The 25432-nt window shown below is 39.0% G+C and overlaps 1 protein-coding gene across 1 annotated transcript; it reads left to right on the plus strand.

Moving 5' to 3' along the window:
• The first annotated feature begins 5415 nt into the window (after window positions 1–5415).
• lrrc74b (leucine rich repeat containing 74B) lies at window positions 5416–25087 on the plus strand. Its single transcript, XM_083527417.1, has 10 exons — window positions 5416–5731; window positions 6638–6869; window positions 9779–9915; window positions 10033–10165; window positions 11685–11891; window positions 17197–17306; window positions 23140–23255; window positions 24449–24527; window positions 24650–24745; window positions 24834–25087. Exons 1-10 carry the CDS (start codon window positions 5576–5578, stop codon window positions 24960–24962), a joined length of 1395 nt encoding a protein of 464 aa, XP_083383543.1. The 5' UTR covers window positions 5416–5575; the 3' UTR covers window positions 24963–25087.
• Window positions 25088–25432: the final 345 nt, after the last annotated feature.

The raw sequence follows: 25432 nt of genomic DNA on the forward strand, positions 1-25432 counted from the left end.
TGAATCAACTGCTACTTATGAAATCTGTCTCAAGTTTGTCTTTTTTTTTTTTCCAGTTTTTGTTTTCACTCTTTGGTAGTTTCTAATGCATTTGTGGGATTGGAATCAGCACTAATATTATGACTTTTCCCCTCTTTTCTTTCTTTGCTGGTTTCCGGAATGCACTTTTGATCTCATGTATGTACATGTCCAAAAAAATAATAATTCTCTTCTTTATGAATAAGTTGTGCACATTTGGCATCTGAATTCAAATCTGCCTTTTGTGGATGCATGCGCAAGACCTATGATGTCAAGTCCTGATATATTATCACATGTAAACACATTAGCTGTTAAATGTTGTTGATTAAAAAAACGGTTCAGATTTGAGTTTTGGGTCACTGAACTACAAACGCCATCGGAGGCTTTTCAGTGTTTTCTCAAGGCTGATTTCAATGCATGCTCTGTGATTGCTGATCGAATTAGTGGCAGCTTCAGCATCGATACATGATCACGTCATCCCAAACGAGTGCGTTAAAACCAAACCGGACTGCAAACAGAATCATAATGTAGAGAAGAAGAAAATTCGCTTTTTCAGTGAGTCATCATATTGTGTCTGGTTTGAGTCGTAGGTGAAAACAAGGTGAAGGTAACTGGGTGAGAAAATCTACAATTTCAGCAAGTGTTTTTTGTCAAATGTCATCCATCGGCTATATCAAAAGTTGTGGTGATACATTTGCGCATGTTTTCTTTCTCAGATTTATCTCAGTCAGGTTTAAAGGAAAAAAATGATAAATCCAGTTTCTGTTCATAAATTCTATACGCAAACCCATTTTTTATGACTTTTGACTTCAAATCTCATTTACATTTATAAAGCAACAGCCTTCCAACAGCTATCAAGTTGAAATGCTGCTGTCAAGGCATAGATTTCTACTATCAGTAAGGTTAAACTAGACTGGGGATTATTTACATTTTTATACACAGCATTATTGAATTCTTGTCTATAATTCAACAGATGGTGTTAACTAACGAATTCTATGGGAAGATCTCATTAACTGGACTTCAATGGCTCCATGTGTTCGAGCCAAAAACATGAAATTACTTAATGAAATTAAACGTAATTGTTGATATAATTCAGATTTCTGTTAAGGGGTCGTTAATGTAACGTGCATGGAAGGAATCTCCAGTGTCAGCACTTTTCCTGTGGTGATATTAGAGAAAGAAAACACTACAATAGTACAATACAGTGTAATATAGGAGGACAAATAATAAGTGAGCGAGATGTGAGGACGTGGTGACAGGATGCTCGGTTTTCCTTTGGATAGATAGTAAAGACATATGAGTGCAGGCTGTAGGTCAGGGTTATGGCATTAAAACTTTCTTCATGACAAAGTTGTGGAGCAAATCTTCAGTCAGTACAGTGTAAGAACAGTTATTAATATAGTCTGTGTCCTTTAAGGCAGTGGTCCCCAACCTCCGTGCCGCGGACCAGCATTGGTACCGGGCCCCACAGAAATAATACAGAACATACATTATTTTCATTTTATTTATTATCTGATTGTTTTATTTTTTTGAAAATGACCAGATTCTCTCCTCCACATCTGTCTATGACTCACTCCTGATGCATGTCATGATGCCTCGGTCACATGTCTTACCAACATCTGCTACCTTCTTAAAGGGTCTTCTCCGGCCGCTAACACATAATAGATTACCGCTAAATTCAAACCCCCAAGCGAGCAAAATAAACAAACAAGAACACAGTGGATTCACGTTTATTATTATATTTAGAAAATACCAGTTTTTATGCCGATCGTATCATTTTATTTTGTTGTATTTATCCTCCACACCTTAAAGACTGGTCCGTGAAAATATTGTCCGACATTAAAGCGGTCCGTGGCGCAAAAAAGGTTAGGGACCGCTGCATTACGGGACAAAAAGTTCTTTATATTTCTGCTATAATAATTTTACGGCATCATTTTATTTTTAACAATACGGATTATATTTCTCACTTATTCGTTATCGATTTATATTTGATACAAACATCATCATCATCATTATTTGAGTCCACTATGTATGAGATAATGCACTTTTGGTCAGGTGCTTATTCACCTCTATGCCGTGTATTAAAATGGTGTAGGTTAAACATTTCCATCTCCAGTTCTTCAAATTTATGTTGACCCATTTATCAAAATCAGCATATTTCCCCATATTTAGTTGATGCAAAAAATCCATTATTTATCTCTATGCGGTCATTGGGAAATGTTTTTTAAAAGCTGTATCACTCTGTATGTTGCTATTGGTTACAGCTGTTTATATGGGAGTTTGTTTAGTTATAAGTAACTTGGTTTAGCGGTGATGAAACTGACCGGAAGTACCTGTGCAGAATTAAGCATTTAGACTGACCATGATATAAAATAGACTCAAACTGAAATGCAAAGTCACAACTACACAACTTCACTTAGGATTTATGTTCATTTGACAACAAAAAGGACAATAGCAGTCTGCATATGTTGGAATAATCCTGATAAATGCTTGTTGGTCATCATTAAAATCCTATGCATTTTTTTTCCCTCCCATCAATCAGTTGGTGGTGCAGAAGATTTGATTTGTAATTAAAGAATATCTGAATTGCGAAAAAAAAAAATTGTAATCAGAATTTATTAAGTGTTTGAAGGCAAGACCTTTTGTTTTTTAATATTATTGATAAATCAACACCAATTACATAAATAGCTTGTTCACCCATGAGGTCACCAAAGACACTTTTATTTATTTACTTAATTTTTTATTTCTCATTGTTACATATTTGAGATTTGTTAAAAAAAATAAACATTTATATGATACATTATTAGTTATGGAAGCCAGTTTCCATCATGTTAGGAAAAAAAAAAAGTTTACATAATTGCAACTTTGCAATTTTAACTTGCCTCAGAATTGCAAGAAAAAAGCGCAGTAATTGCGAGGAATAAATTAGGAAAACTTTTTTTTTTTTTTTTTTTTTGCTGGAAACTGACTTCCATAGGATTAGTTAATCAAAGCGAAATCTTGTATCATAAAAAAAACTTGATGTATTGTAAAAATTTGTGCTGTCGATTTCTTTGATTGTTTTACTTTATCTTTCCAAATTTTTGACTCCAGTCAAAGTGTCAAATTCCCCTTTATCAAACTCTCAAGCATCTCTGTTTTATCATCAATTCTTTGGATTGTTTCCCTCCATAAAAAGGTCATATACACTGGTTATATACACAAGTTCCGAGGCTGCGTCAATATATTCGACGTTGTATAAGAATTTTCAAAGAATGTATTTTAATTATGGGTACTGTTTTTTCCAGGTTTTTTGTTGCTTGTTTAAAAATAATGTAATGGAGGGAATTGATTTCTTGTCTAGTCCATACTTTTTTCTTTTGCTTTTGGAGAACCGGAAGCAAATGCATGAATCCACGGTGTCCTGTTTTTCTTATTCAGCACTGTGTCTAGTCAACTATTGTGACAGAAAAAACCTTAAGGGACTCTTTTTATGTTTTCTTTCTTTTTTGTCGCTGCTGCTAAATGAAAAACGAAACATAAAAAAAAAAAAGAACTCCATTCACTGCTGTGAACCTGCGAAATCGTGCAACGCCTGAACCTTAAAGCGTTCGCCATTTTAACACATTTTCTTTATTGCATATTCCAGGAACCTTTGCATCTACTTAATAATAAAACAACATTTATATGTCACATGTTGTTGTGTGTCTGTGTCTTTTATTGCTGGTTTTTTTTATTATTTTATGCTGTTTAATAATTTTTTTAGAAAGTTGTTTTAGTGTGAATCTTTTTTATTTTTTTTTTTATATATAAACAAGAGCAGCTCTAACAGTAGTTCAGGCTGCACTGTATTTTGGCAGATGCTCTTATCCAGAGCAACTTAAAATTCTCATTTATATACAACTAAACAGTTAAAGGATGAAGGTATCGCCTTGCTCAGGAGCCCAGTAACATGTTGATGTTTCGAGGAATCGAAACTTCTGACCATCCGATCCAAAATTCAACATCCGAGGTACGAAGTGGTGTCAAAAAGTTTCAAGAGAGTACTTGATCTGTTTACACACAATCACCTTCAAAATAATCCCCTTGCGGAGCAATTCATCGCTCCCAGAGTTCCTGCCACTTCTGGAACGTGTCCTGGAAGTCTTTGCGAAGCGTCTCAAACACCTTCTGCTCTTCATGATGGATCTCCGCAGTGGTGTCAAAATGGTGACCTTTGAGCCGCATCTTCAGGAAGAGGGCGAAGTCCACAGGAGGCAAATCTGGCGAGTAGTGCGAAGTGAGATCATGTGGATTGTTCTCCAACGATCGTCATGAACAATTTGCGGGGACTGAGCTCGTTGGAGGTCTTCCTGATATCTCCTAATGATGTTCTTCCGCTGAAAGTTCGTTGCAGCATCTGCGTATGTCAAACATCTTTAGGGGATATTTGCTCAGTTTTACGCAGAATTTCACGTTTTCTCGTTGTTTTAACTCCATGATGAAATCGCAGACGTGGTAACGCACGTTGTCAGAACAGCATCAGTTACACCAGGAGTCTAAACTTTTTGATACCCCTTTGTGGTATTACACTATGGCAGAAGATCAAACATCTAAAACCTGCGAATAAAATATGATTGAACAAAAAAGTAGATTTGCTGACATTGAGAAGTTCGTTTGATGATCTAAGGAAGGAGTCTTTAGTGTCTGCACTTTGCAAGTTTGACCACTGGGGTTTCATGATTTTATTTATTTATTTATTTATTTTGGGGGAGGGGCATTTTTGCATAAATTCAAGACAGAAAAAGAAAGAAGATGGTGAGGAAACGACTATGTTAAGTTGTAACACAAGTGATAACTGGAACTGGATTTAAAAAAGTAAAGAGCTCGGTTGTTTATATTTCTGTAAAAAGCTGCAGTTCTACACAAAATTGTGGTATTAAAGGTAATAGATAAAAAAAACAAAAAAAAAACAAAAGCACATCCTCAAGTGATTAACTTTTACACACACACACACACACACACACACACACACACACATATATATACAGTACTGAGCAGTGTTAGACAGGTGTGTTAAAATGCTGTGAAGTAAAAATACAAAAAGAATATACATATATTTTTTATAATAAATATGTTGTTAAATCTGGATCTATATCTATGCATGTATATTATACTATATATACATAAAGGGTTCCTGTAATAGTTCTTTGTGGTCAGGTTGGTTCCTATAGAAACCTCACGTGTCTGAGTCTCATGTCAGTTGTTCTCGGTCACAAACATGAGAAAGTGTGACGTCGGCGGAGGATTATTGCCGTGGCAACCTGTCAACAAAATGAACCGGGCTGAACACAAACCCCACCCCTGTCTGTTCAGGCCCCCTGCTGATTGGAGCATGTGGTGTAAAGTTCAGAGCTGTGCAGTTAGTCAATGTGTGTGTGTGTGTCACTGCGTTAGCACTGCACTGATTTATTTACGCAGCGGCCCTGAAGTACACACGGGTCAGAAATCTTTGGCATGAAAATTGTGTGAATCTTTTTTAAACCCTCTGTGTTTAAATGATTTGTAACCGGGCACAAATTCATACACACTTTCTGAGATGGTGGGTAAAAAGGTGGCAAGAGAGACGCAGTTGCCCTCAGTGCGTGAGGATGATGGCGAGGAAGGTCATGAGGACGAGATGCTGGGGGGGATCAGGAGCAGACCACCCAGCCGACCTCGCAATCTGTACAGCCGAGGCAGCGTGGACAGCCAGGTGAGTGCAGGAGCAGCAGGAAGGTGATCAGATCCACTTTTCCCTCATTTCCTCTGACGTTTAATTTGGAAGCTAAAGCTACATCTAAATTTTGTGTATGACTGTCTCTTGAAGTATGTCTATATGTCTCTTTAATTTGAAAAATGAGAAAAAGAATCACATTTTGACAATATATGGTGTAACGTTTACAGACACCTGACCATAAGATTGCTATATGTGATTTTTTTAAACCTCCACTCTCACTCACATCTCTGGGAAGTTGTTCCACTAGATTTTGGAGTGTGAAGAACACTGATTATCTCTTTATCATGGCACCTGTTAGCGGATGAATATATTTATTAGATAGCAAGTGAACATTTTGTCCTCAAAGTTGATGTGTTAGAAGCAGGAAAAATGGGCGAGCATAAGGATTTGAGTGACTTTGACAAATGGTGACGTCTAGACGACTGGGTCAGAGCGTTTCCAAAACTGCTCTGTTATGTCTGAGATGTCTGTGATCTAGTTTGCTCGAAATAAACAAAAGGAACATACATGTGTCTCTAAAAAAACATCAAAAAAAGTTTCCAAACTTTTGACAGGCATTAAATTAAAAACCCATTATGTACTCAAGGTTTCCTTCAACCCCCAGACACTGTTCTAAGTCTGCATTGGATTTGCTTATAAATGGATAAATGTACAATAAAAAAAGTATGTTTGTCCATCCTGAAGCTACAGAAGTATGTTTCATACTTTCAAGTCTGAATAAGAGTTTAAATAAGGGTTTCTAGAATCTAGAGCGGTGAAGCAGACCGAAACAAACGCTGTGAAAGACTTGATAAAAAAAACAAAAGAATTGTGTGTGTGTGTGTGTGTGTGTGTGTGTGTGTGTGTGTGTGTGTGTGTGTGTGTGTGTGTGTGTGTGTACAGACGGTCATTCGAGCGAGCGGCTGCAGCCAGAGAGAGCTGAGCACAAGGGAGAAATCCCAAGATGATGATGATGATGATGATGGTGCCGATGAAAATGACGAGGAGGAGAAAGAGAAGGAGGTGGAAAAGGAGGAGGAAGGCGGTCAGAGCAGTGAAGCGGTTGACGGACAGGAGGGCGCTGGAGCGTGTTTCACCGTGGATGAAGACAATGACATGGAGCTGGAGCCTGAAGGTTATGTAGCAGGAGTTCTTATTAAAAGTGGAAGAAAAAAAAAAAAAAAGCCAGAGCGAGAGCGTGGGCGATTTATGTTATGATAGATGGTGTCAGAAAGCTAAGGGCCAGAGAGTGTGTGGTTGGTGCTCCACAGGGAAATAAAGTGGCCTAACAGTCATGAGTCATGCTTTTGATTTCAGACTGAATCTCTCTCTCTATCTCTCTTTCTCTCTCACTTTCTTTCTCTTGATTTCTCACCTGCTCGTTCCAGAGATACAGAGACACCTACGCAGTCTCCTACATCTACATAAATCTGTTTTAACCCCCTCTCTAGCATGTATTCTCTCTCTCTCTCTCTCTCTCTCTCTTTCTCTCTCTCTCTCTCTCTCTCTCTTTCTTTCTTTCTCTCTTTTACTGGCTCTTTATTCGGCTTATTAGGGATGACCATCTGCTGTATTAATGCACTGCGCCTCTGCATGGCTAAATGAACGCCATGGGAATTTTTCCTCGTTTATCATAATTTGGCGTCTTAATGACAGACAACGTTGCGCCGTCAGGTGCGATTTGCAGACGGCAAACATTTCATTTCAACAACGTATCTTGACAACCCTCTTGTTTTAAAAACATTAAATTAGATATCAAGCATAAATCACCAGATTTGTAGTTTTAATAAAAATTATTGTTTTAATTTTGTGGAATAAAAGGATTAGAGCTGCAATTTGCAAAACAGTAAATGGAAGATCATTTGGTTTTCCCATTCCCACATTCCCACCAGGCATATTAAGATATATATATATATATTATTAATAAATAGCACCCTTACAATATACTATATATTTAAATATGTCTGGTGGGAATGTATTTAAATATAATATATAATATTATATATTTAAAACATTCCCACCTGACATATTTAAATATATAATATATTGTAAGGGTGCCAATATAGTGTAGGGTATAATTTATAGTATAGTGTACTGTATTATTGCTAAGTATGGTATAGTATAGAAGTGTTGTATTGTATAGTAGTGTATAGTGTAGCATATTACAGTATAGAATAAGTATGGGGTAGTTTGGTATAGTATAGTATGGTATAGTATAGTATAGTATAAAATTGTATAGGAGTGTATAGTATAGTATAGTAGCATAGTATGACAACATAGTGAAGTAAAGTATAGTATAATACAGTATGCTGTAGTGTAGTATATTACGACAGTATAATGAACTATACTATAGAATGTATAGCATAATGCAGTATATTATAATATAGTATAGTATAGTACTGCATAGTAAAGTACAGTGTACTATAGTATAGTAATGTGAAGTACAGTATAAAGTAGTATATAGTAGCATAGTATAATACAGTATAGTATAGTGTAGTATATTATGACAGTATAGTGAACTATGCTATAGTATGTATAGTATAATACAGTATAGTATTGTACAGCATAGTATAATACAGTATACTGTATAGTAATGTAAAGTACAGTATAATTTAGTGTAGTATAGTATGACAGTATCTTCTTCTTCTTCTTTCGGCTGCTCCCATTAGGGGTCGCCACAGCGGATCATCCGTCTCCATACCACCCTGTCCTCTATATCTGCCTCTTTTACACCAACTACCTGCATGTCTTCCCTCACCACATCCATGAACCTCCTCCTTGGCCTTCCTCTTTTCCTCCTACCTGGTGGCTCCATCTTCAGCATTTTTCTACCAATATAATTCATGTCCCTTCTCTGCACATGTCCAAACCATCTCAATCTCGCCTCCCTCACCTTGTCACCAAAACATCCTACATGCGCTGTCCCTCTAATAAACTCATTTCTAATCTTGTCCATCCTCGTCACTCCCAACGAAAACCTCAACATCTTCAGCTCTGCTACCTCCAGCTCCACCTCCTGTCTTTTACTCAATGCCACTGTCTCTAATCCATACAACATCGCAGGTCATAGTATGACAGTATAGTGAAGTATAGTATAGTACTGCATAGTAAAGTACAGTGTACTATAGTATAGTAATGTAAAGTACAGTATAATGTAGTGTAGTATAGTATGACAGTATAGTGAAGTATAGTATGTATAGTATACTACAGTATAGTATAGTACTGCATAGTAAAGTACAGTGTACTATAGTATAGTAGTGTAAAGTACATTATAATGTAGTGTATAGTATCGTATGACAGAATGGTGAAGTAATATAGTATAGTATAGTATAGTATAGTATAGTATAGTATAGTATAGTATAGTATAGTATAGTATAGTATTTTATTGTATTGTATATATCATAGTATAGTAGAGTGTAATAATTGCTGAATGGGCAGAGAGTTAACTGCACCTATTTCACAGCAGCCAACAACTACCCTTGACCCTCCCTCATGCACTGCCCCATGCACTTCTCGACCACTACTTAAATGGTCCCTCCATCTCTCAGGGTACAAGGAAGACATGCTTCAAGACTCTTCTCTACTTTGGCCCTGAGGTGGTAAAACAAACTTTCACCTGAGGTCTAAAAAGCTGAGTTACCAGCAGTCTTCAGACAATATGCCTCCCAGTCAATCAATTAGTATTTAACACAAACAAAAAAATTATCATTTTAATGAAATTCCCTTCCAATGCATTTTTAGGCTGCCTGTGTTCTTAGTTTGTGACGTGATGAACCAGTATCAGAATGTATTCATTGATGGGGACTTTAAAGCACGTTTGCAAGTTGCTCTAGGTAAGCACTCTGGATGAAATTAACCTGTGCAATTGGGTCCTCTGTTTTGTTTATGGATCGTTTGTAGGTTGTAATTAGCACTCGTCTACATGTTGTGACATTTCACATCACCCCAGTCTTTATTCGTTTCTTATAACTGCAATCAGTATGTTCTGTTGTGTGTTTTTCCCAACAAAAATGACCTTTTCTGAGATAAAATGTCACGTTGCAGATCAGCCATCGAAGTATGACCCCACGGCGTGTTACCGAGAGGTGTGCAAAACATTCAACGTGGTTCCCGTCTCCTACTTTCTCAGGAACATGCACAGCCCAGAACTGAGCATGAAGCACCATGGACTCGGGCCTCAGGTGACCCCAGGAATTCTAGATAACCGCATAAAGCTAAAAGAGATTAAAATATGAATTCTGATGCTTTACAGTCCTACGACTAAAGAAGAGAATGAAACAATAAAGTGCACTCCGTAGGGTAGTAAAGCCCTGGCAGTTCCCTTGGTAACCAACACCTCCATTCTGAAGCTGAATCTGCGAGATAATGGAATGGAGGGAGAAGGTGGAGCCGCCATAGCTGACATGCTGAAAGAGAACCTTTACATCACAGGTGCTTTTCCGAATTTTTCCTCAAGCACTGTCTTTTATATGCACAGAACACCTGCCAACACACACACACACACACACACACACACACACACACACACACACACACACACACACACACACACACACACACACACCTTATTAGCTCTGCTTAAATATGTTCAAAGTCAATATATGCAATACCTTAAGCAGTTAAATAGAATTAGCCTATATTTCTCCAACTGCTTTTTATTCATCTTTTTATTAGCTCCTCTCTGGGACAGGAGACGTGATGACAGCTCGAGATTGGTTTTATATATTTGAATAAGGATTTCAGGCTAAAGAGAAGTCAGATGATCGGATAACTTTTTGCTGTACTTCGTGTGTGTGAGCTTCAACCTTCAGTCTGTTTAATATATTTTGTTTAATTTAACAATAATAAAACGACAATGAATAAAACTCAATGTGCTGCATAATAAATGGTTATGAGAAGAACATCATAAAACACTCATATATTATTTTATATGGACAAGTTTTCCACAGAATTTTAATAGTACTTCAATTGTAGACCATGAAGCAGTTTCCAGTGTTCATTTATATTGTTTTTTGTGAGCCTTTGACACTAATGTATTTACAAAGAATTGGAAATCATGGATTCATACGTATACAACAGTCCTGGTTGTTATAGGCAGGAAATCAAACTACCAAAACTACCAAATTGCCAAACTACCAGCAACTAAAACATGGCAATTTTTTTTTTCTTTCAAACAAAGAACATAAAACATGAGGGAATCTGAAGACAAAGTAATCAAGGACAAAACCGAAACACATGAACTATATTTCCCATCAGCCACTGCATTTTCCAGTTTAATGTCATATGACTGCATGCATGACAGTTTAGTTTAGTCCTTGTTAGTTCTTGTTACTTATTTGATCGCCTTTATATAACTACAATTACATTCAAATCTTTCTTGATCTTCCTTGATGTCTTTGATTTAATTGATTTCCTCAGATTTCTTCGATTCAGTAGGAATTTGATCTTCCTCGTTTTCCTTGTTTGCCTTTGATTTCCTTGATTCTGTAGGATGCAGTTTATGAAACACCTGGAATTATGATTATTGGAACTCTACAAATCTGAAAGGCGTGTTTTTTTACGCTTACACAATAGCACATCTACTGCACACACGTACCATAGAATCATATTTTAGATTAAACACATGATAACAGATATCAGTTCATGCAATTGTTTCTGTTTAAAATGGCCACCTGAAGTTTTATCTCTAAATAAGTCATACTTTGTCCCAAACACGTCAGCAACGTCTGATTGTGTGTCTGACTTCAATGAAGAATTGCATGCAGGTTGAGGAAGATATCTACTGACATTTTTCAGGGATGTCTACCTTTAGTTGGCAACATGAGCCTTTTATGGTATAACTTCAGACGCAGAATAAGACTAGTTCATTATAATTTTTTTTTTTCCTCATTTCTTTAGGAAAGCATGATTTGGAAATGTCTAAACGGAAACTGTGTGAAATGTCTTGCAGAAATCGATCTTTCAGAGAACAGGCTCAGTGAAAGTGGGATGAAGGCTCTGGCCAGCATGCTGCTTGAGAACAACACTCTCATCTCCCTTAACCTTTCCGGGAACCATCTGGACGAGCGAGCGGCTAAACACCTGGCTTCAGCGCTGAACAAAAACCAGCACCTGCAGCATCTGGACCTGAGCCACAACCAACTGGGTGAAACAGCAGGTAAAGCCTGAGGGAGAAGAGATAAAAGCTAATGATAAAAGGCTAATTTTGGAGTAATTTACATGCCCATTTCTTCTTCTTCTTCTCCTTCTTCTTCTTCTTCTTATTATTATTATTAGAGAAGAAGTTATTTGTCATCTAAAGAGTTCTCCAATCTTTAAGAATGAAGTACAGCCTTGCCCTATCCAATCCTTTCCTGCCTCATGTAGTTCCCATTAGGGATAAAAGCAAAAAGGTGTGTAAATAATTAGGGGCCAGGAATCATAAACTGAGGCCTGAAATTCACTCAACTTCATTTTTAAATAAATGCTACTCATATTTTAAATGTTAAATCTTCTTTGTCTTCTTCTTCTTTCGGCTTCTCCCATTAGGGGGCGCCACAGCAGATCATCCGTCTCCATACCCCCCTGTCCTCTACATCTGCATCTTTCAAACCAACTACCTGCATGTCTTCCCTCACCACATCCATAAACCTCCTCTTTGGTCTTCCTCTTTTCCTCCTTCCTGGTGGCTCCATCCTGAGAATTCTCCTACCGATATACCCCATGTCCCTCCTCTGCAAATGTCCAAACCATCTCAATCACACCTCTCTCACCTTGTCTCCAAAACGTCCTAAATGCCCTGTCCCTCTAATAAACTTATTTCTAATCCTGACAAGTTTACTAGGTTAAATGGATTGTCCAAAAAAATAGATCCTGTTTTTTAACTTATGATTCAGCAGCTATTTTTTTTGTCGCATAAAGTTCAAAAGACAAAAAAAACAAAACACAGCTTTTGATTTCAATCTTCTTTTGTAAGAATTGTGAAGTCTGAGTTGTCAGAGATGTCCGCTGTTCCACCTCACACTGTTTGCGGCAGCGCGTAGCACGTGCCTGCTCGTAACGCTAATCCCGAATCCTGCACTTCTGTGTTTACATGCGTCATAAGCATCTTTCCATTCATGTTACGTCTCTGCCTGTATCTTGTGATTTTCCTCACATGTCTACAGTGTTTACGGCTGTTTTGAATGTACTTAGCATAATTAGCATGCGCTTAAATCTCCTAACGTTTGCACGTGTATTTTGCGATCGCCGTGCCATTCGTGTTCTTGTTTCATGGTTCTGGTTTATTTTTGCCCTGGTTGTTGTTCTTGTTCATGAATCACCCGATGATATTCCGGTTCACGTTTCCGAGTTTGCCTGCTGATTTAAATTCGATTTCCTGTGTATTTAATAAAACGTTCTTACTTCTTAGCATTACTTATAATAAATGGACATTCAGCATCACCAATGTTAAGGGATTGGTTTCCGTTCCTAATCTGGTTCCTCTCAATGTTTCCTCCTCGTACCATCTCAGGGACATTTTCCTTGCTACTGTTGCCACTCATTAGAGACAAACTTACAATGATATGGAACAAACTTATAGTCACTAATGAATGAATTAAAATTTCATAACCTTCTAATCTCAGTAAAGCTGCTCTGGGACAATGTCCATTTTTAAAAACGATATACAACTAAAAAATCAAATAAACGTCTGAAAAACAACTGATTTTAAAGATTTTTTATATAAATTTCGAATAAACGCTTCATCAAAGAAAATGTAGCAACAAATATACTTTCATCCATTAAAGTTAGTGTTTTACTGTATTACTCCAGAGGCCAGTGTTACTGATATAGTGATAAAACTAGACGTGTAACGGTACACAAAATTTACGGTTCGGTACGTACCATTTTTTTTTTTTTACCTTTTTTAAGTCACCGTTTTGGGGAAGAAATTAAAAATATAAAATTGCTTGTAATTTTATTTTTTTTTTATCAAAGTAGATTATTATTATTAGAGGTTGTGAACATCAACAGTTACAATTTTTTAAACAATTTTTAAATAAAATACCTGACTGGTTTAAATAAAAAATATCAAAATTTTATAAATAAAATAAAATATAATAAATTAAATAAAATTAATGCAATATACTTTTCCATTATATTGATTAAATTAGTAATTTATCAAATTGGCACAAATTAAATTGATTTGATAAATTGGGAAATACGGATATATGTGTGTGTGTGTGTGTGTGTGTGTGTGTGTGTGTGTGTGTGTGCGTGTGTGTGTGTGTGTGTGTGTGTGTGTGTGTGTGTGTTTAATATTTAATTTTATAAAAATATGTTCTACTTAGCTGTTCTTATTTCAGCATACGTTAACAAATGGCCGCATTTAAGAAACACACGATACTTATTTATTTATTCGCTCAATATATTTATACATAAATTATGAAGAGTTTCATTCATTCATTCCATCCCTCGATATGCAGAATTGACAGAAATGTCTTCTTTTAAGCTGTGTGTCAAACGCAAAACAATCCATATTGGTAGACGATCGTAAAAATTGATGCCGATGACAGGAAATGGCAGCAATTTTGCACATGTGCAGAACGCAATCTTGTTTCCGGTACGTAAAGTGCGAGGCGGAGACTAAACAAACTTAATACAATCATTAGGGGAAACTCAGATTATAACTATATTATGCACATAAAACAAGGATTGCATTCAGTACACATGTGCAAAACTGCGATCGTCAATGGTGTATGGAATATATACAGTATATATATATATATATATATATATATATATATATATATATATATATATATATATATATATATATATATATATATATATATATTACGTGTATAATATTATAATATAATATTTATTTAATAGAAAATATGCAATAGTTTGTGACCTGGTCCATATTTGGATTTTCTAAAAATGCTAAATACCTTAGTTGCTAAATAATCCCCTTTTCATAATCATTTTAGCAGGTGGTGTTTTGGAGCAACATGAGAAATTCATTATATTTCCATTGTAAAGGTTTCTTTTTATCCGGCGTAGTGTCTGCCATCTGTTCCTAGACATTCAGACCTTGAAGATTAATTGCTGAAGGTAAATGAGTGACAGTTCTGTCTCCAAAAACAATTCTGTCTCACTCGTTCTGTCTTCAAGCCTAGGTGTCTTATCAATACAAAACCTTCAGTTATAAATCATCTAAATGTGCGGTGACACCAAACACTCTCAATACCGCATTTGCTGTAATCTGGACTCTTGGGCTGAGGCGTGTTAAATTGAGCCATTGTGTGGTTCTTCACTAGTGTTCTGTACCACTAGAAGCGTTCATTCTAATTTTTTTCACATTTTTCAGCGGAATCATGTTGTCAGACAGCGTTCATGATGTCAGTCAGACGGCAGACGATGGGCCCGAGGCTGCGCGGTTTCAGAATGAAAACGACATAATGAAAAATAGAACCAGAATGACATTTAGACTCGATTTGGTTGCGCTGTTTAATTGAGACAAACCTCACCACCCACCCCCACGTCCTCATACCCTTTACACCAAGAGAAAACAGAAGGCAGGTCAATTCTCTTGCAGCCAAATCCTCTGTCGTTATTTGATTTGGCAGAGGAAAGAAAGACAAAAAATCCTGCTCCTGAAAATGCAGGTCAGTTTGTGATAGATAATTAAGCGAGAAACAGGTTTTTTTCGACGTTATGGAATGACATAAGCAGCGATTTAAACAGTTTGAATGATCGAAGACGAGCCGGAGACGTGTGTCAGGTGGGAGGATTGTGGATGTGAGCCTTCTGGCTACGAGATGCCGAATGACAGGAGCGTCATTTGTGATCCGTCTAATTCAAAAGGAAAAAAATAAGAAGATAATTCCACGAGAGAGCTATGAATCATGCAGTCACATCACATCCAACTGGCACCTCTCTTTATCATACATATGCCGATATCTTTCTAAAGCTATTATACAAATATACTGGAGCGTATGTTTAGCTTTCTAACAAATATAAAGCAATATGATAAAGCAGAAACACTACAGATCATTTTTTCTGTAGTCTTTTATAAGCTGTAATTGAGGTCCCCTGGTGGTCTAGTGGTTAAGATGCAGCGCTCCCACCGCTGCGACCCGGGTTCGATTCCCGGTCAGGGAACCATCCCCAGCCACTCTTAGTGCCGGTCCCAAGCCCGGATAAATTGGGGAGGGTTGCGTTAGGAAGGGCATCCAGCGTAAAACATGTGCCAAATCAAACGTGCGGAGGATCCGCTGTGGCGACCCCTAACGGGAGAAGCCGAAAAGAAAGTTTTTTTTATAAGCTGTAATTGGAAGCTCCCTCTGCTGGCTGTGAGCTGAATTGCAGTTCTGAATTGCACTACAGTGGAACATCTGATATGGTTCCTCAGAGTTGCATAGATATGCGCCTTACACTTGTCTGTGTGGACTTTTTGAACAGGTTCCCCAGTTTTCTTTCTCCTCCTAAAACATGCTACTAGGTGTACTACTTTAAATGTTCCTAATTTGAGAAGTTGTGGATGAACCTACTTAACTTTTATTTAAAGTGTCTAGGATTAGGATCTAGAACTATTCTTGGGAATCGTGGGAAGTGTGATCAGATACACAATATTATCACAAACGTTTTTGCTCGGGGGAAAAATGCAAATGATGGATACATATTGGAATCATTCGTTCAACAAGCCGATTATGGATGTGATGGTATATGGTGGGAAGATCACTTACAATACAGTAAATGCTAACAACTGAAGACTTACTGTATATATAGAACACATCATAATGTGTATGCTCTTATACATGTACGAGGTGGTATTAAAAAGTTTAGAGAGTAGTTTTGTAGCACGCCAGCAGATGGCAGCACGAGGCTGCACGTACAGTCACAGGGAGCACCGACCTTCTGCCAAAAGACATTGTACAGACCTGTGAACTTCGGGAGCTGTGCAAATGGTTCAATCTTGACCACGTGCACACACTGTCATCGTGCTCCCATCACATGTGAGTCTCTCGCCGGAAACAACATGATCTTACTTCCACACCCACACTACTTGCCAGATTTGGCTCCTGCAGACTTTGCTATTTTTCCACAGCTTAAAGGTGCTTAACACGCTTCGAAAGGACTTCCAGGACTCATTCCAGAAGTGGCAGGAACGCTGTAAACTCTGTATTGCTGTGCAGGAAAAGTATTTTGAAGATGATCGTGTGTAAACTTAGATGAATAAAGTACTTTTTTGTAAACAGAGCAAGTCTCGAAACTTTTTGATACCACCTCGTATATAGATATGATAAACCAGGTACATTGATATAAATAAAATAGAAGTTTTTGATATTAAAACGTTTTTAAAAAAATATATTTTTTAAGGACTTTCAGGTGATGGTTATAAAAATTGTGTTACCTTGGGAAAGCTTAGATAATGATGCACACACCTCATCTGTGACTGCATCTGTGTGAGTTCATTCCCTCTCTTTTCTGGCCCTCAGGGGAAGTTCTGGGTGCCGCTGTAGCTGAGAACACGGGATTGAAGTCACTCAGTCTGGCCTGGAACTGCATTCGTGGAAAAGGAGCCATTGCTTTAGCTAAAGGCCTCGGGGTAAATGTGACAACGCTTCTTTCATGCTCCAGAGGAACTCACTGAGATATTTATAAACCCAAAAACAACGATTAAACTTCTCAGTACTCTTTATACGAGACGAAACTATGGAGGTTTCTTTACCACTAGAAAGATTTCATGGGACATTACACTTATAATTGGCTCCTCACCAAGCTGTATCCAAAAAGTTGAAAGCACTGTATAGAATGCCAATGTATACTGTAATATTGCAATTTTTCTTCTCTGCAAGATGCTCAACCCTGTTCCAGCATGACCATGCCCCTCTGCACAAAACCAGCTCCATTGGGGTTGTAGAAGAGGAAGTGAAATGGACTGTAATTCTTCTTCTTCTTTCGGCTGCTCCCATTAGGGGTCGCCACAGCGGATCATCCGTCTCCATACCACCCTGTCCTCTATATCTGCCTCTTTTACACCAACTACCTGCATGTCTTCCCTCACCCCATCTATGAACCTCCTCCTTGGCCTTCCTCTTTTCCTTCTACCTGGTGGCTCCATCTTCAGCATTTTTCTACCAATATAATTCATGTCCCTTCTCTGCACATGTCCAAACCATCTCAATCTCGCCTCCCTCACCTTGTCACCAAAACATCCTACATGTGCTGTCCCTCTAATAAACTCACTTCTAATCTTGTCCATCCTCGTCACTCCCAACGAAAACCTCAACATCTTCAGCTCTGCTACCTCCAGCTCCACCTCCTGTCTTTTACTCAATGCCACTGTCTCTAATCCATACAACATCGCAGGTCTCACCACAGTCCTATAAACTTTCCCTTTCATTCTTGCAGATACTCTTCTATCACAAATCACTCCTGTCACTCTTCTCCACCCACTCCACCCTGCCTGCACTCTTTTCTTTACTTCCCTAACACACTCTCCATTACTTTGCACTGTTGACCCCAGGTACCTGAACTCCTCCACCTTCTTCACCTCTTCTCCCTGCAACCGCATCACTCCACTGCCCTCCCTCTCATTCACACACACGTACTCTGTCTTACTCCTACTGACTTTCATTCCCCTTCTCTCCAGCGCATATCTCCACCTCTCCAGGCTCTTCCCAACCTGCTCTCTACTCTCACCACAAATCACAATATCATCTGCAAACATCATAGTCCAGGGAGACTCCTGTCTGACCTCGTCCGTCAACCTGTCCATCACCACTGCAAACAGGAAAGGGCTCAGGGCCGATCCTTGATGCAGTCCAACCTTCACCCTGAACCAGTCTGTCGTACCTACTGCACACTTTACTGCCGTCACACTGTCCTCATACATGTCCTGCACCACCCTCACATACTTCTCTGACACACCTGACTTCCTCATACAATACCACAACTCCTCTCTCGGCACCCTGTCGTACGCTTTCTCTAAATCCATAAATACACAATGCAGCTCCTTCTGTCCTTCTCTATACTTCTCCATCAACATCCTCAAAGCAAATAAGGCATCTGTGGTGCTCTTCCTCGGCATGAAACCATACTGTTGCTCACAGATGGTCACCTCTTCTCTCAGCCTGGCTTCCACTACTCTTTCCCATAACTTCATGGTGTGACTGATCAACTTAATTCCCCTGTAGTTACTGCAGGTCTGCACATCTCCCTTATGCTTAAAGATCGGTACCAGCACACTCCTTCTCCATTCCTCAGGCATCCTCTCCCCTTCCAGAATCCTGTTAAACAATCTGGTTAAAAACTCCACTGCCATCTCTCCTAAACATCTCCACGCTTCTACCGGTATGTCATCTGGTCCAACCGACTTTCCATTCTTTATCCTCTTAATCGCTGCTCTCACTTCCTCCTTACTAATCCTATCTACATCCTGCTTCACCAACTCCACATCCTCCAACCTTCTCTCTCTCTGATTTTCCTCATTCATCAGCTGCTCAAAATACTCCCTCCATCTTCTCAACACACTCTCCTCACTAGTCAACACATTTCCCTCTCCATCCTTTATTGCTCTAACTTGCAGTACATCCTTCCCAGCTCGGTCCCTCTGCTTGGCCAATTGGTATAAATCCTTTTCTCCTTCCTTAGTGTCCAACCTCTTATACAGTTCCTCATATGCCTTTTCCTTGGCTTTCGCCACATCCCTTTTAACCTGCTGCCGCATCTCCTTGTACTCCTGCCTACTTTTCTCATCACTCTGTCGATCCCACTTCTGTTTTGCCAATCTCTTTCCCCTAATGCTCTCCTGCACTTCCTCATTCCACCACCACGTCTCCTTGTCTTGCTTTCTATTTCCAGATGTCACACCAAGTACTTTTCTAGCTGCCTCCCTCATCACTCCTGCAGTAGTTGCCCAATCATCCGGCACCTCTTCACCACCACCAAGCCCCTGTCTGACCTCTTCCCTGAACCTCACACTACACTCTTCCTCCTTCAGTTTCCACCATCTTATTCTTCTTTCAAACCTTACTTTCCTCCTCTTCTTCTTCGCCTCCAAAACCATCCTACAGACCACCATCCGATGCTGTCTAGCTACACTGTCCCCCGCCAACACCTTACAGTCTCCAACCTCCTTCAGGTTGCATCTCCTACACAGAACATAATCCACCTGTGTGCACCTTCCTCCACTCTTATACGTCACCCTATGATCCTCCTTCTTCTTAAAATACGTGTTCACCACTGCCATTTCCATCCTTTTAGCAAAATCTACCACCATCTGCCCTTCCACATTCCTCTCCTTAAAACCATACCTACCCATCACCTCCTCATCACCTCTGTTCCCTTCACCTACATGCCCATTAAAGTCTGCCCCAATCACCAATCGTTCTTTCCTAGGTACACCATCTACCACTTCATCTAATTCACTCCAGAATCTTTCTTTCTCCTCCATCTCACAGCCAACTTGTGGAGCATAGGCACTGATGACATTTATCATCATCCCTTCAACTTCCACCTTCACGATCATCACCCTATCAGAAACTCTCTTCACCTCCACTACACTCTTACTGTACGCTTCCTTCAGAATCACCCCTACACCATTTCTCTTCCCATCCACACCATGATAAAACAGTTTAAACCCACCTCCAATGTTCCTGGCCTTACTCCCTTTCCACTTGGTCTCCTGAACACACAACACATCTACCTTTCTCCTCTCCATCATATCAGCTATCTCTCTCCCTTTACCCGTCATAGTACCAACATTTAAAGTACCAACCCGAACCTCTACTCTCCTACACTGCTCCTTTTCCTGCCGTCTCTGTAGACGCCTTCCTCCTCTCCTTCTCCTCCTTCGGCCAACAGTAGCCCAATTTCCACCGGTACCCTGTCGGCTAACGATACCTGTGGCGGTCGTTGTTAACCCGGGCCTCGACCGATCCGGTATGAAATTCTCATTTGTGATCCGCATATTTGATTTGGCACATGTTTTACGCTGGATGCCCTTCCTAACGCAACCCTCCCCATTTACCCGGGCTTGGGACCGGCACTAAGAGTACACTGGCTTGTGCCCCCCTAATGGCTGGGTTAAGTGAAATGGACTGTAATTAAATGTACTTAATTAACATGAATCCCCATAACCTTGTTCTACAATCTAGTGGAAACCATTTCCAGAAGATTAGAGCTTATTCTGCCAGGGGAGGTGTATCTAGAATAGTATGTTCAACATAAACTATATGGACAAAAGTTTGTGGACACCTGACCATAAGATTGGTATGTGCTTTCTGAACATTTTATTCCACATTTAGTCCCCTAACACAGCCATTAGGGCTGCACAAGCCAGTGCACTCTTAGTGCCGGTCCTAAGAGCGGATAAATGGGGAGGGTTGTGTTAGGAAGGGCATCCAGCGTAAAAACATGCCAATCAAATATGCGGATCAGGAATCAGAATTTTATACCAGAAGGGTCCAGGACCGGGTTACCAACGACTGCCACAGGTATTGTTAGCCAACAGGGTACCGGTGGAAATTGGGCTACTGTTGGCCGAAGGAGAAGGATAGGAGGAATTCGTCTACAGAGACGGCAGGGAAAGGAGAAGTGGAGGAGAGTGGAGGTTCGGTTTGGTACTTTAAATGTTGGTACTATGACTGGTAAAGGGAGAGAGGTAGCTGATATGATGAAGAGGAGAAATGTAGATATTGTATCTTGTGTGTTCAGAAGACCAAGTGGAAAGGGAGTAAGACCAGGAACATTGGAGGTGGGTTTAAACTGTTCTGTCATGGTGTGGATGGAAAGAGAAATGGTGTAGGGGTGATTCTGAAGGAAGAGTACAGTAAGTGTGTAGTGGAGGTGAAGAGAGTTTCAGGGTGATGAACATGTAGCTGGAAATTTAAAGGGCGATGATAAATATCATCAGTGCTTATGTTTCACAAGTGGGTTGTTAGATGAAGAAGAAGGAAAAAATTCCGGAGTGAGTTAGATGAAGTGGTGGAGAGTGTACCTAGGAATGAACGATTGGTGATTGGGTCAGACAGGTGATGAGTAGGTATGGCCTTAAGGAGAGGAATGTAAAAGGGCAGATGGGGGTAGATTTTGCTAAAAGGATGGAAATGGCATTGGTGAACACTTATTTAGAAAGAGGAAGATTATAGAGTGACGTATAAGAGTGAAGGAAGGTGCACACAGGTGGACTATGTTCTATGCAGAAGATTGCAGGGGACAGTGTAGCTAGACAGCATCGGATGGTGGTCTGTAGGGTGGCTTTGGAGGTGAGGAAGAAGAGAAGGAGAATGAGGACTGAAAGAAAAATAAGATGGTGGAAACTAAAGGAGGAAGACTGTAGTGTGAGGGTCAGGGAAGAGGTCAGGCAGGGGCTCGGTGGTGGTGAAGAGGTGCTGGATGATTGGGCAACTACTGCAGAAGTGATGAGGGCGACAGCTAGAAAAGTACTTGGTGTGACATCTGGAAATAGAAAGGAAGAAAAAGAGATGTGGTGGTGGAATGAGGAGGTGCATGAAAGTATAAGGAGAAAGAGAAGTGGTTTTGATAGAGAGATAAGAAAAGATGGCAGTGGAATTTTTAACCAGATTGTTCAACAAGATTGTGGAAGGTGGAGGATGCCTGAGGAATGGTGTGCTGGTACCGATCTTTAAGAATAAGGGAGATGTGCAGACCTGCAGTAGCAGGCCATTCGAGATATTTCACTCTAACCCATGCACACTATATCTTCATGGAGCTGGGCACAGGAACATTATCATTTGGAACAGGTTTCGGTCTCTTCGTTTAAGTGAGGGGAAAGTTTCATTCTACCACATCCAAAGACATCCAATATAAATGTGTGCCTTCAACTTTGTGGTAGCAATTTGGCAAAGAACCACATGTGATTGGTGCCGTAATACTTATAGTTATATAATTCATTTTTTGACAATGATCAGTAATGTCCTTTATTATATATTCTATTTTCTCACTAGTTGGATGCTAGCTAGACAGTAAGGTTGCTATGATCTTGTCACACTGTCGAACCAACAAATAAAAATGATTCTAACATAAGGTTAACATTTCTACAGGAGAACAGTAACATTATAGAAACCAAAGTGATAGTACAAGTGAAAGAGCTTTTATAGTGTAGTGCAGACGACTTGGGTAGTTTCTGAAGGATACCTTTTGCTTTCATGTGCTAACATCTTCCAGAAAACTAGCTTGAATTAGGCGAATTAGCATCGCAAAACATGCATTTTTGTATTTTTGCAACATAAAATAATGCATAGTTTTTAAACATCCTTTAAACATAGTTTTACTGTGTGTTTAGCACATTTAGTATATTTTGTTAGCAATGATTAGCATGATTAAAGTTTTGACTTATTTGCACTAGTTGATGAAACAAGCTCTGTAAATCACTCACAATAATCCACTCACAATGACTTTCTCACTGTTGAAAGGCTAATATATTCTTGCAAACTGTGGACTTATCTTACAACGGACTTGGCAAAGATGGAGCATCAGCTCTAGGTGAGGGACTAAAAGAAAACAACACGCTGGAGGAACTAAATATTAGGTATTTTATTTGATCATTTCCTTTATCTGGCATCTGCCAAATGAGTATTTTTTTAATAATTTTTAAATTTTTTCTAAAATGAGTAGTAAAATAAATAATGAGTACGAAGGAACTAAAATTCATATCATCCATCACACAGTTAAAGATCGAGCGAAATCTATTATAGATAGTGAAGGAAGACAAATCAAGCTTGTCTTAATCAAAGGTCATGTATGTTTTGAGACTTAGAAAGATTTTATTGATTCTTGCAGAAACAGAAACAGTTAAGTTTCAAAGCCAAAGTTAAAGTTTGTTACGTAGATCATTTGTGTATAGTGCGGAAACATGTAGTCTTTATGGTTTATGAGAAACACTTGTATGTTCCTTTTGTTTATATGCAACAAATGAGGTTATTTAATAGTATGAAATTTTATTTAAACAAGCAAATCTAAAAATGTACAAATGTTCAACATTATTTTAATTGAAAAATCCTCACTTAGCGTGACTAACAGCTTTTGGGGCCGTTTTCTTCTCCAAATAATCAACTGAAATACTTTGTGATGCCTCTTGTAAAACTTGCCAAAGGTGGTCTTCACTAGTTAGAGATTACTTTCTGACCTTGTGATCCACTAAATCCCAGAGCTGTTCATTTGGATTTAGGTTTGGTCGCTGGGCAGGTCATTTCATGATAAAAACACTCCAGTGGACTGGTTCTATAATCTTACAGAGCTCGGATGTATGCTTGAGATCATTGTCTTGTTGTATGGTGAAGTCGGTTCCAATAAGCCACAGTCCAGACGGAATTGCACGGTGTTGATATATGAAATGGGAGCCATCTTGGTTCAGTTTTCCCTTTCCCCAGAAGGTCTCCAACCTTCCCTGCTCCAAAACAACCCCAAACCATTAAACTTCCATCTGCATGTTTGACTGTGGAGGTGAGGCAGTCTGCTAACATCATCTTCTGTTCTCTGTCTTACAGAAGTTCCTCTGTTGGAGCCAAAAATTTCCAATTTGGACTGTCCACAGAACTTTCTTCCGGTCTTTCGCTGTCCAATTCTTGTGTGTTTTTGTCTTTTACCGAGTTTGTTTCATAAAAACAAAGGGAACATACATAAGTCTCCAAAACAAAAAAACTAGGTGTTTTCAAACATTTGACAGACTGTAAATAAAAGAATATTATTCATTGTGCAGCTACGTAATTCTGTTTTTCACAGTATCAATCGAATCCCTACTGAAGGAGCAAACCACTTAGCCATGGGCCTCAAAGTAAACAACAACCTTCGGATTCTTAAAGTAAGTGTGAAGGACATTGGTTTCTGTTTGACACAGAACATTGGCATTCAATGGCATATCGAGTGAAATGATATACAGAACGCTTTCTCTGTGATATTCTGATGATTCTCTTCACGTCGTAGATGGCTCGGAATCCTGTTCGCCCAGCCGGATGTTTTGCAGTGCTTAAGGCTATAGAAGGAAACCCTTCATCATCAATGGAATATCTGGACTTATCTGTATGTAACCTTTTACTGAAGTCGGTTTAAAATGATTTGACAATGTTCTGATGTCACATTATGACATTATTCTCTTGTATTTCCTCAGGACATCAGTGTGGAGCAAGAGTTTGAAGACTTTTTGAATATGATCAAAGAAACAGTTCCGAACTTTCGAGTGAAACACGGTGTCACAATAAGACCTTCACAAAATCTAAAGAGTCGGCCACTAACATAGCAGACGATTCTCATCTGTGTTTATTACGAGCAGCTGTCATACACGGCCATGTTCTCATGCACGGCTGAGTTCACGGGCTGGTGACCTTTAGAACCGCAGGCACCAGACCTGGTATATATATATTTTTTTTTCAGCAAATTGAGCAAAACACTTTCATTGGTTACCGAAAGATCATCATTCAAAATCACTGTAAGAACCATGACAATGATTATGTCTGTTTAAATGCGAATGTCACATGATTTGTCATCGATTCGATCAAGTTTGAACATCCCTCGTTATTTGAAAGGGGTGTACTGCTGTAGTAACGTCCTGAACAATCATCTAAATGTACACTATATGGCCAAAAGTTTTGGGACACCAAACTTTCAAGCCATATGTGGTTCTTTCTCAAACTGTTACCACAAAGTTGGAACCACACAATTTTACAGGATACCTTAGGATGTGGTAGCATGAAATATTCCCTTCACTTG

This window comes from Silurus aristotelis (genome assembly GCF_946808225.1).
Source record: "Silurus aristotelis genome assembly, chromosome: 23".
Classification (NCBI taxonomy): Eukaryota; Metazoa; Chordata; class Actinopteri; order Siluriformes; family Siluridae; genus Silurus; species Silurus aristotelis.

Bases quoted from the DNA above. Each gene is read 5' to 3' on its own strand.
- lrrc74b (XM_083527417.1), top strand. From the start codon at position 5,576: ATGGTGGGTAAAAAGGTGGCAAGAGAGACGCAGTTGCCCTCAGTGCGT. The intron at 6,870-9,778 runs GTTATGTAGCAG...GTCACGTTGCAG, and splicing joins CATGGAGCTGGAGCCTGAAG to ATCAGCCATCGAAGTATGAC. The intron at 11,892-17,196 runs GTAAAGCCTGAG...TCTGGCCCTCAG, and splicing joins CCAACTGGGTGAAACAGCAG to GGGAAGTTCTGGGTGCCGCT.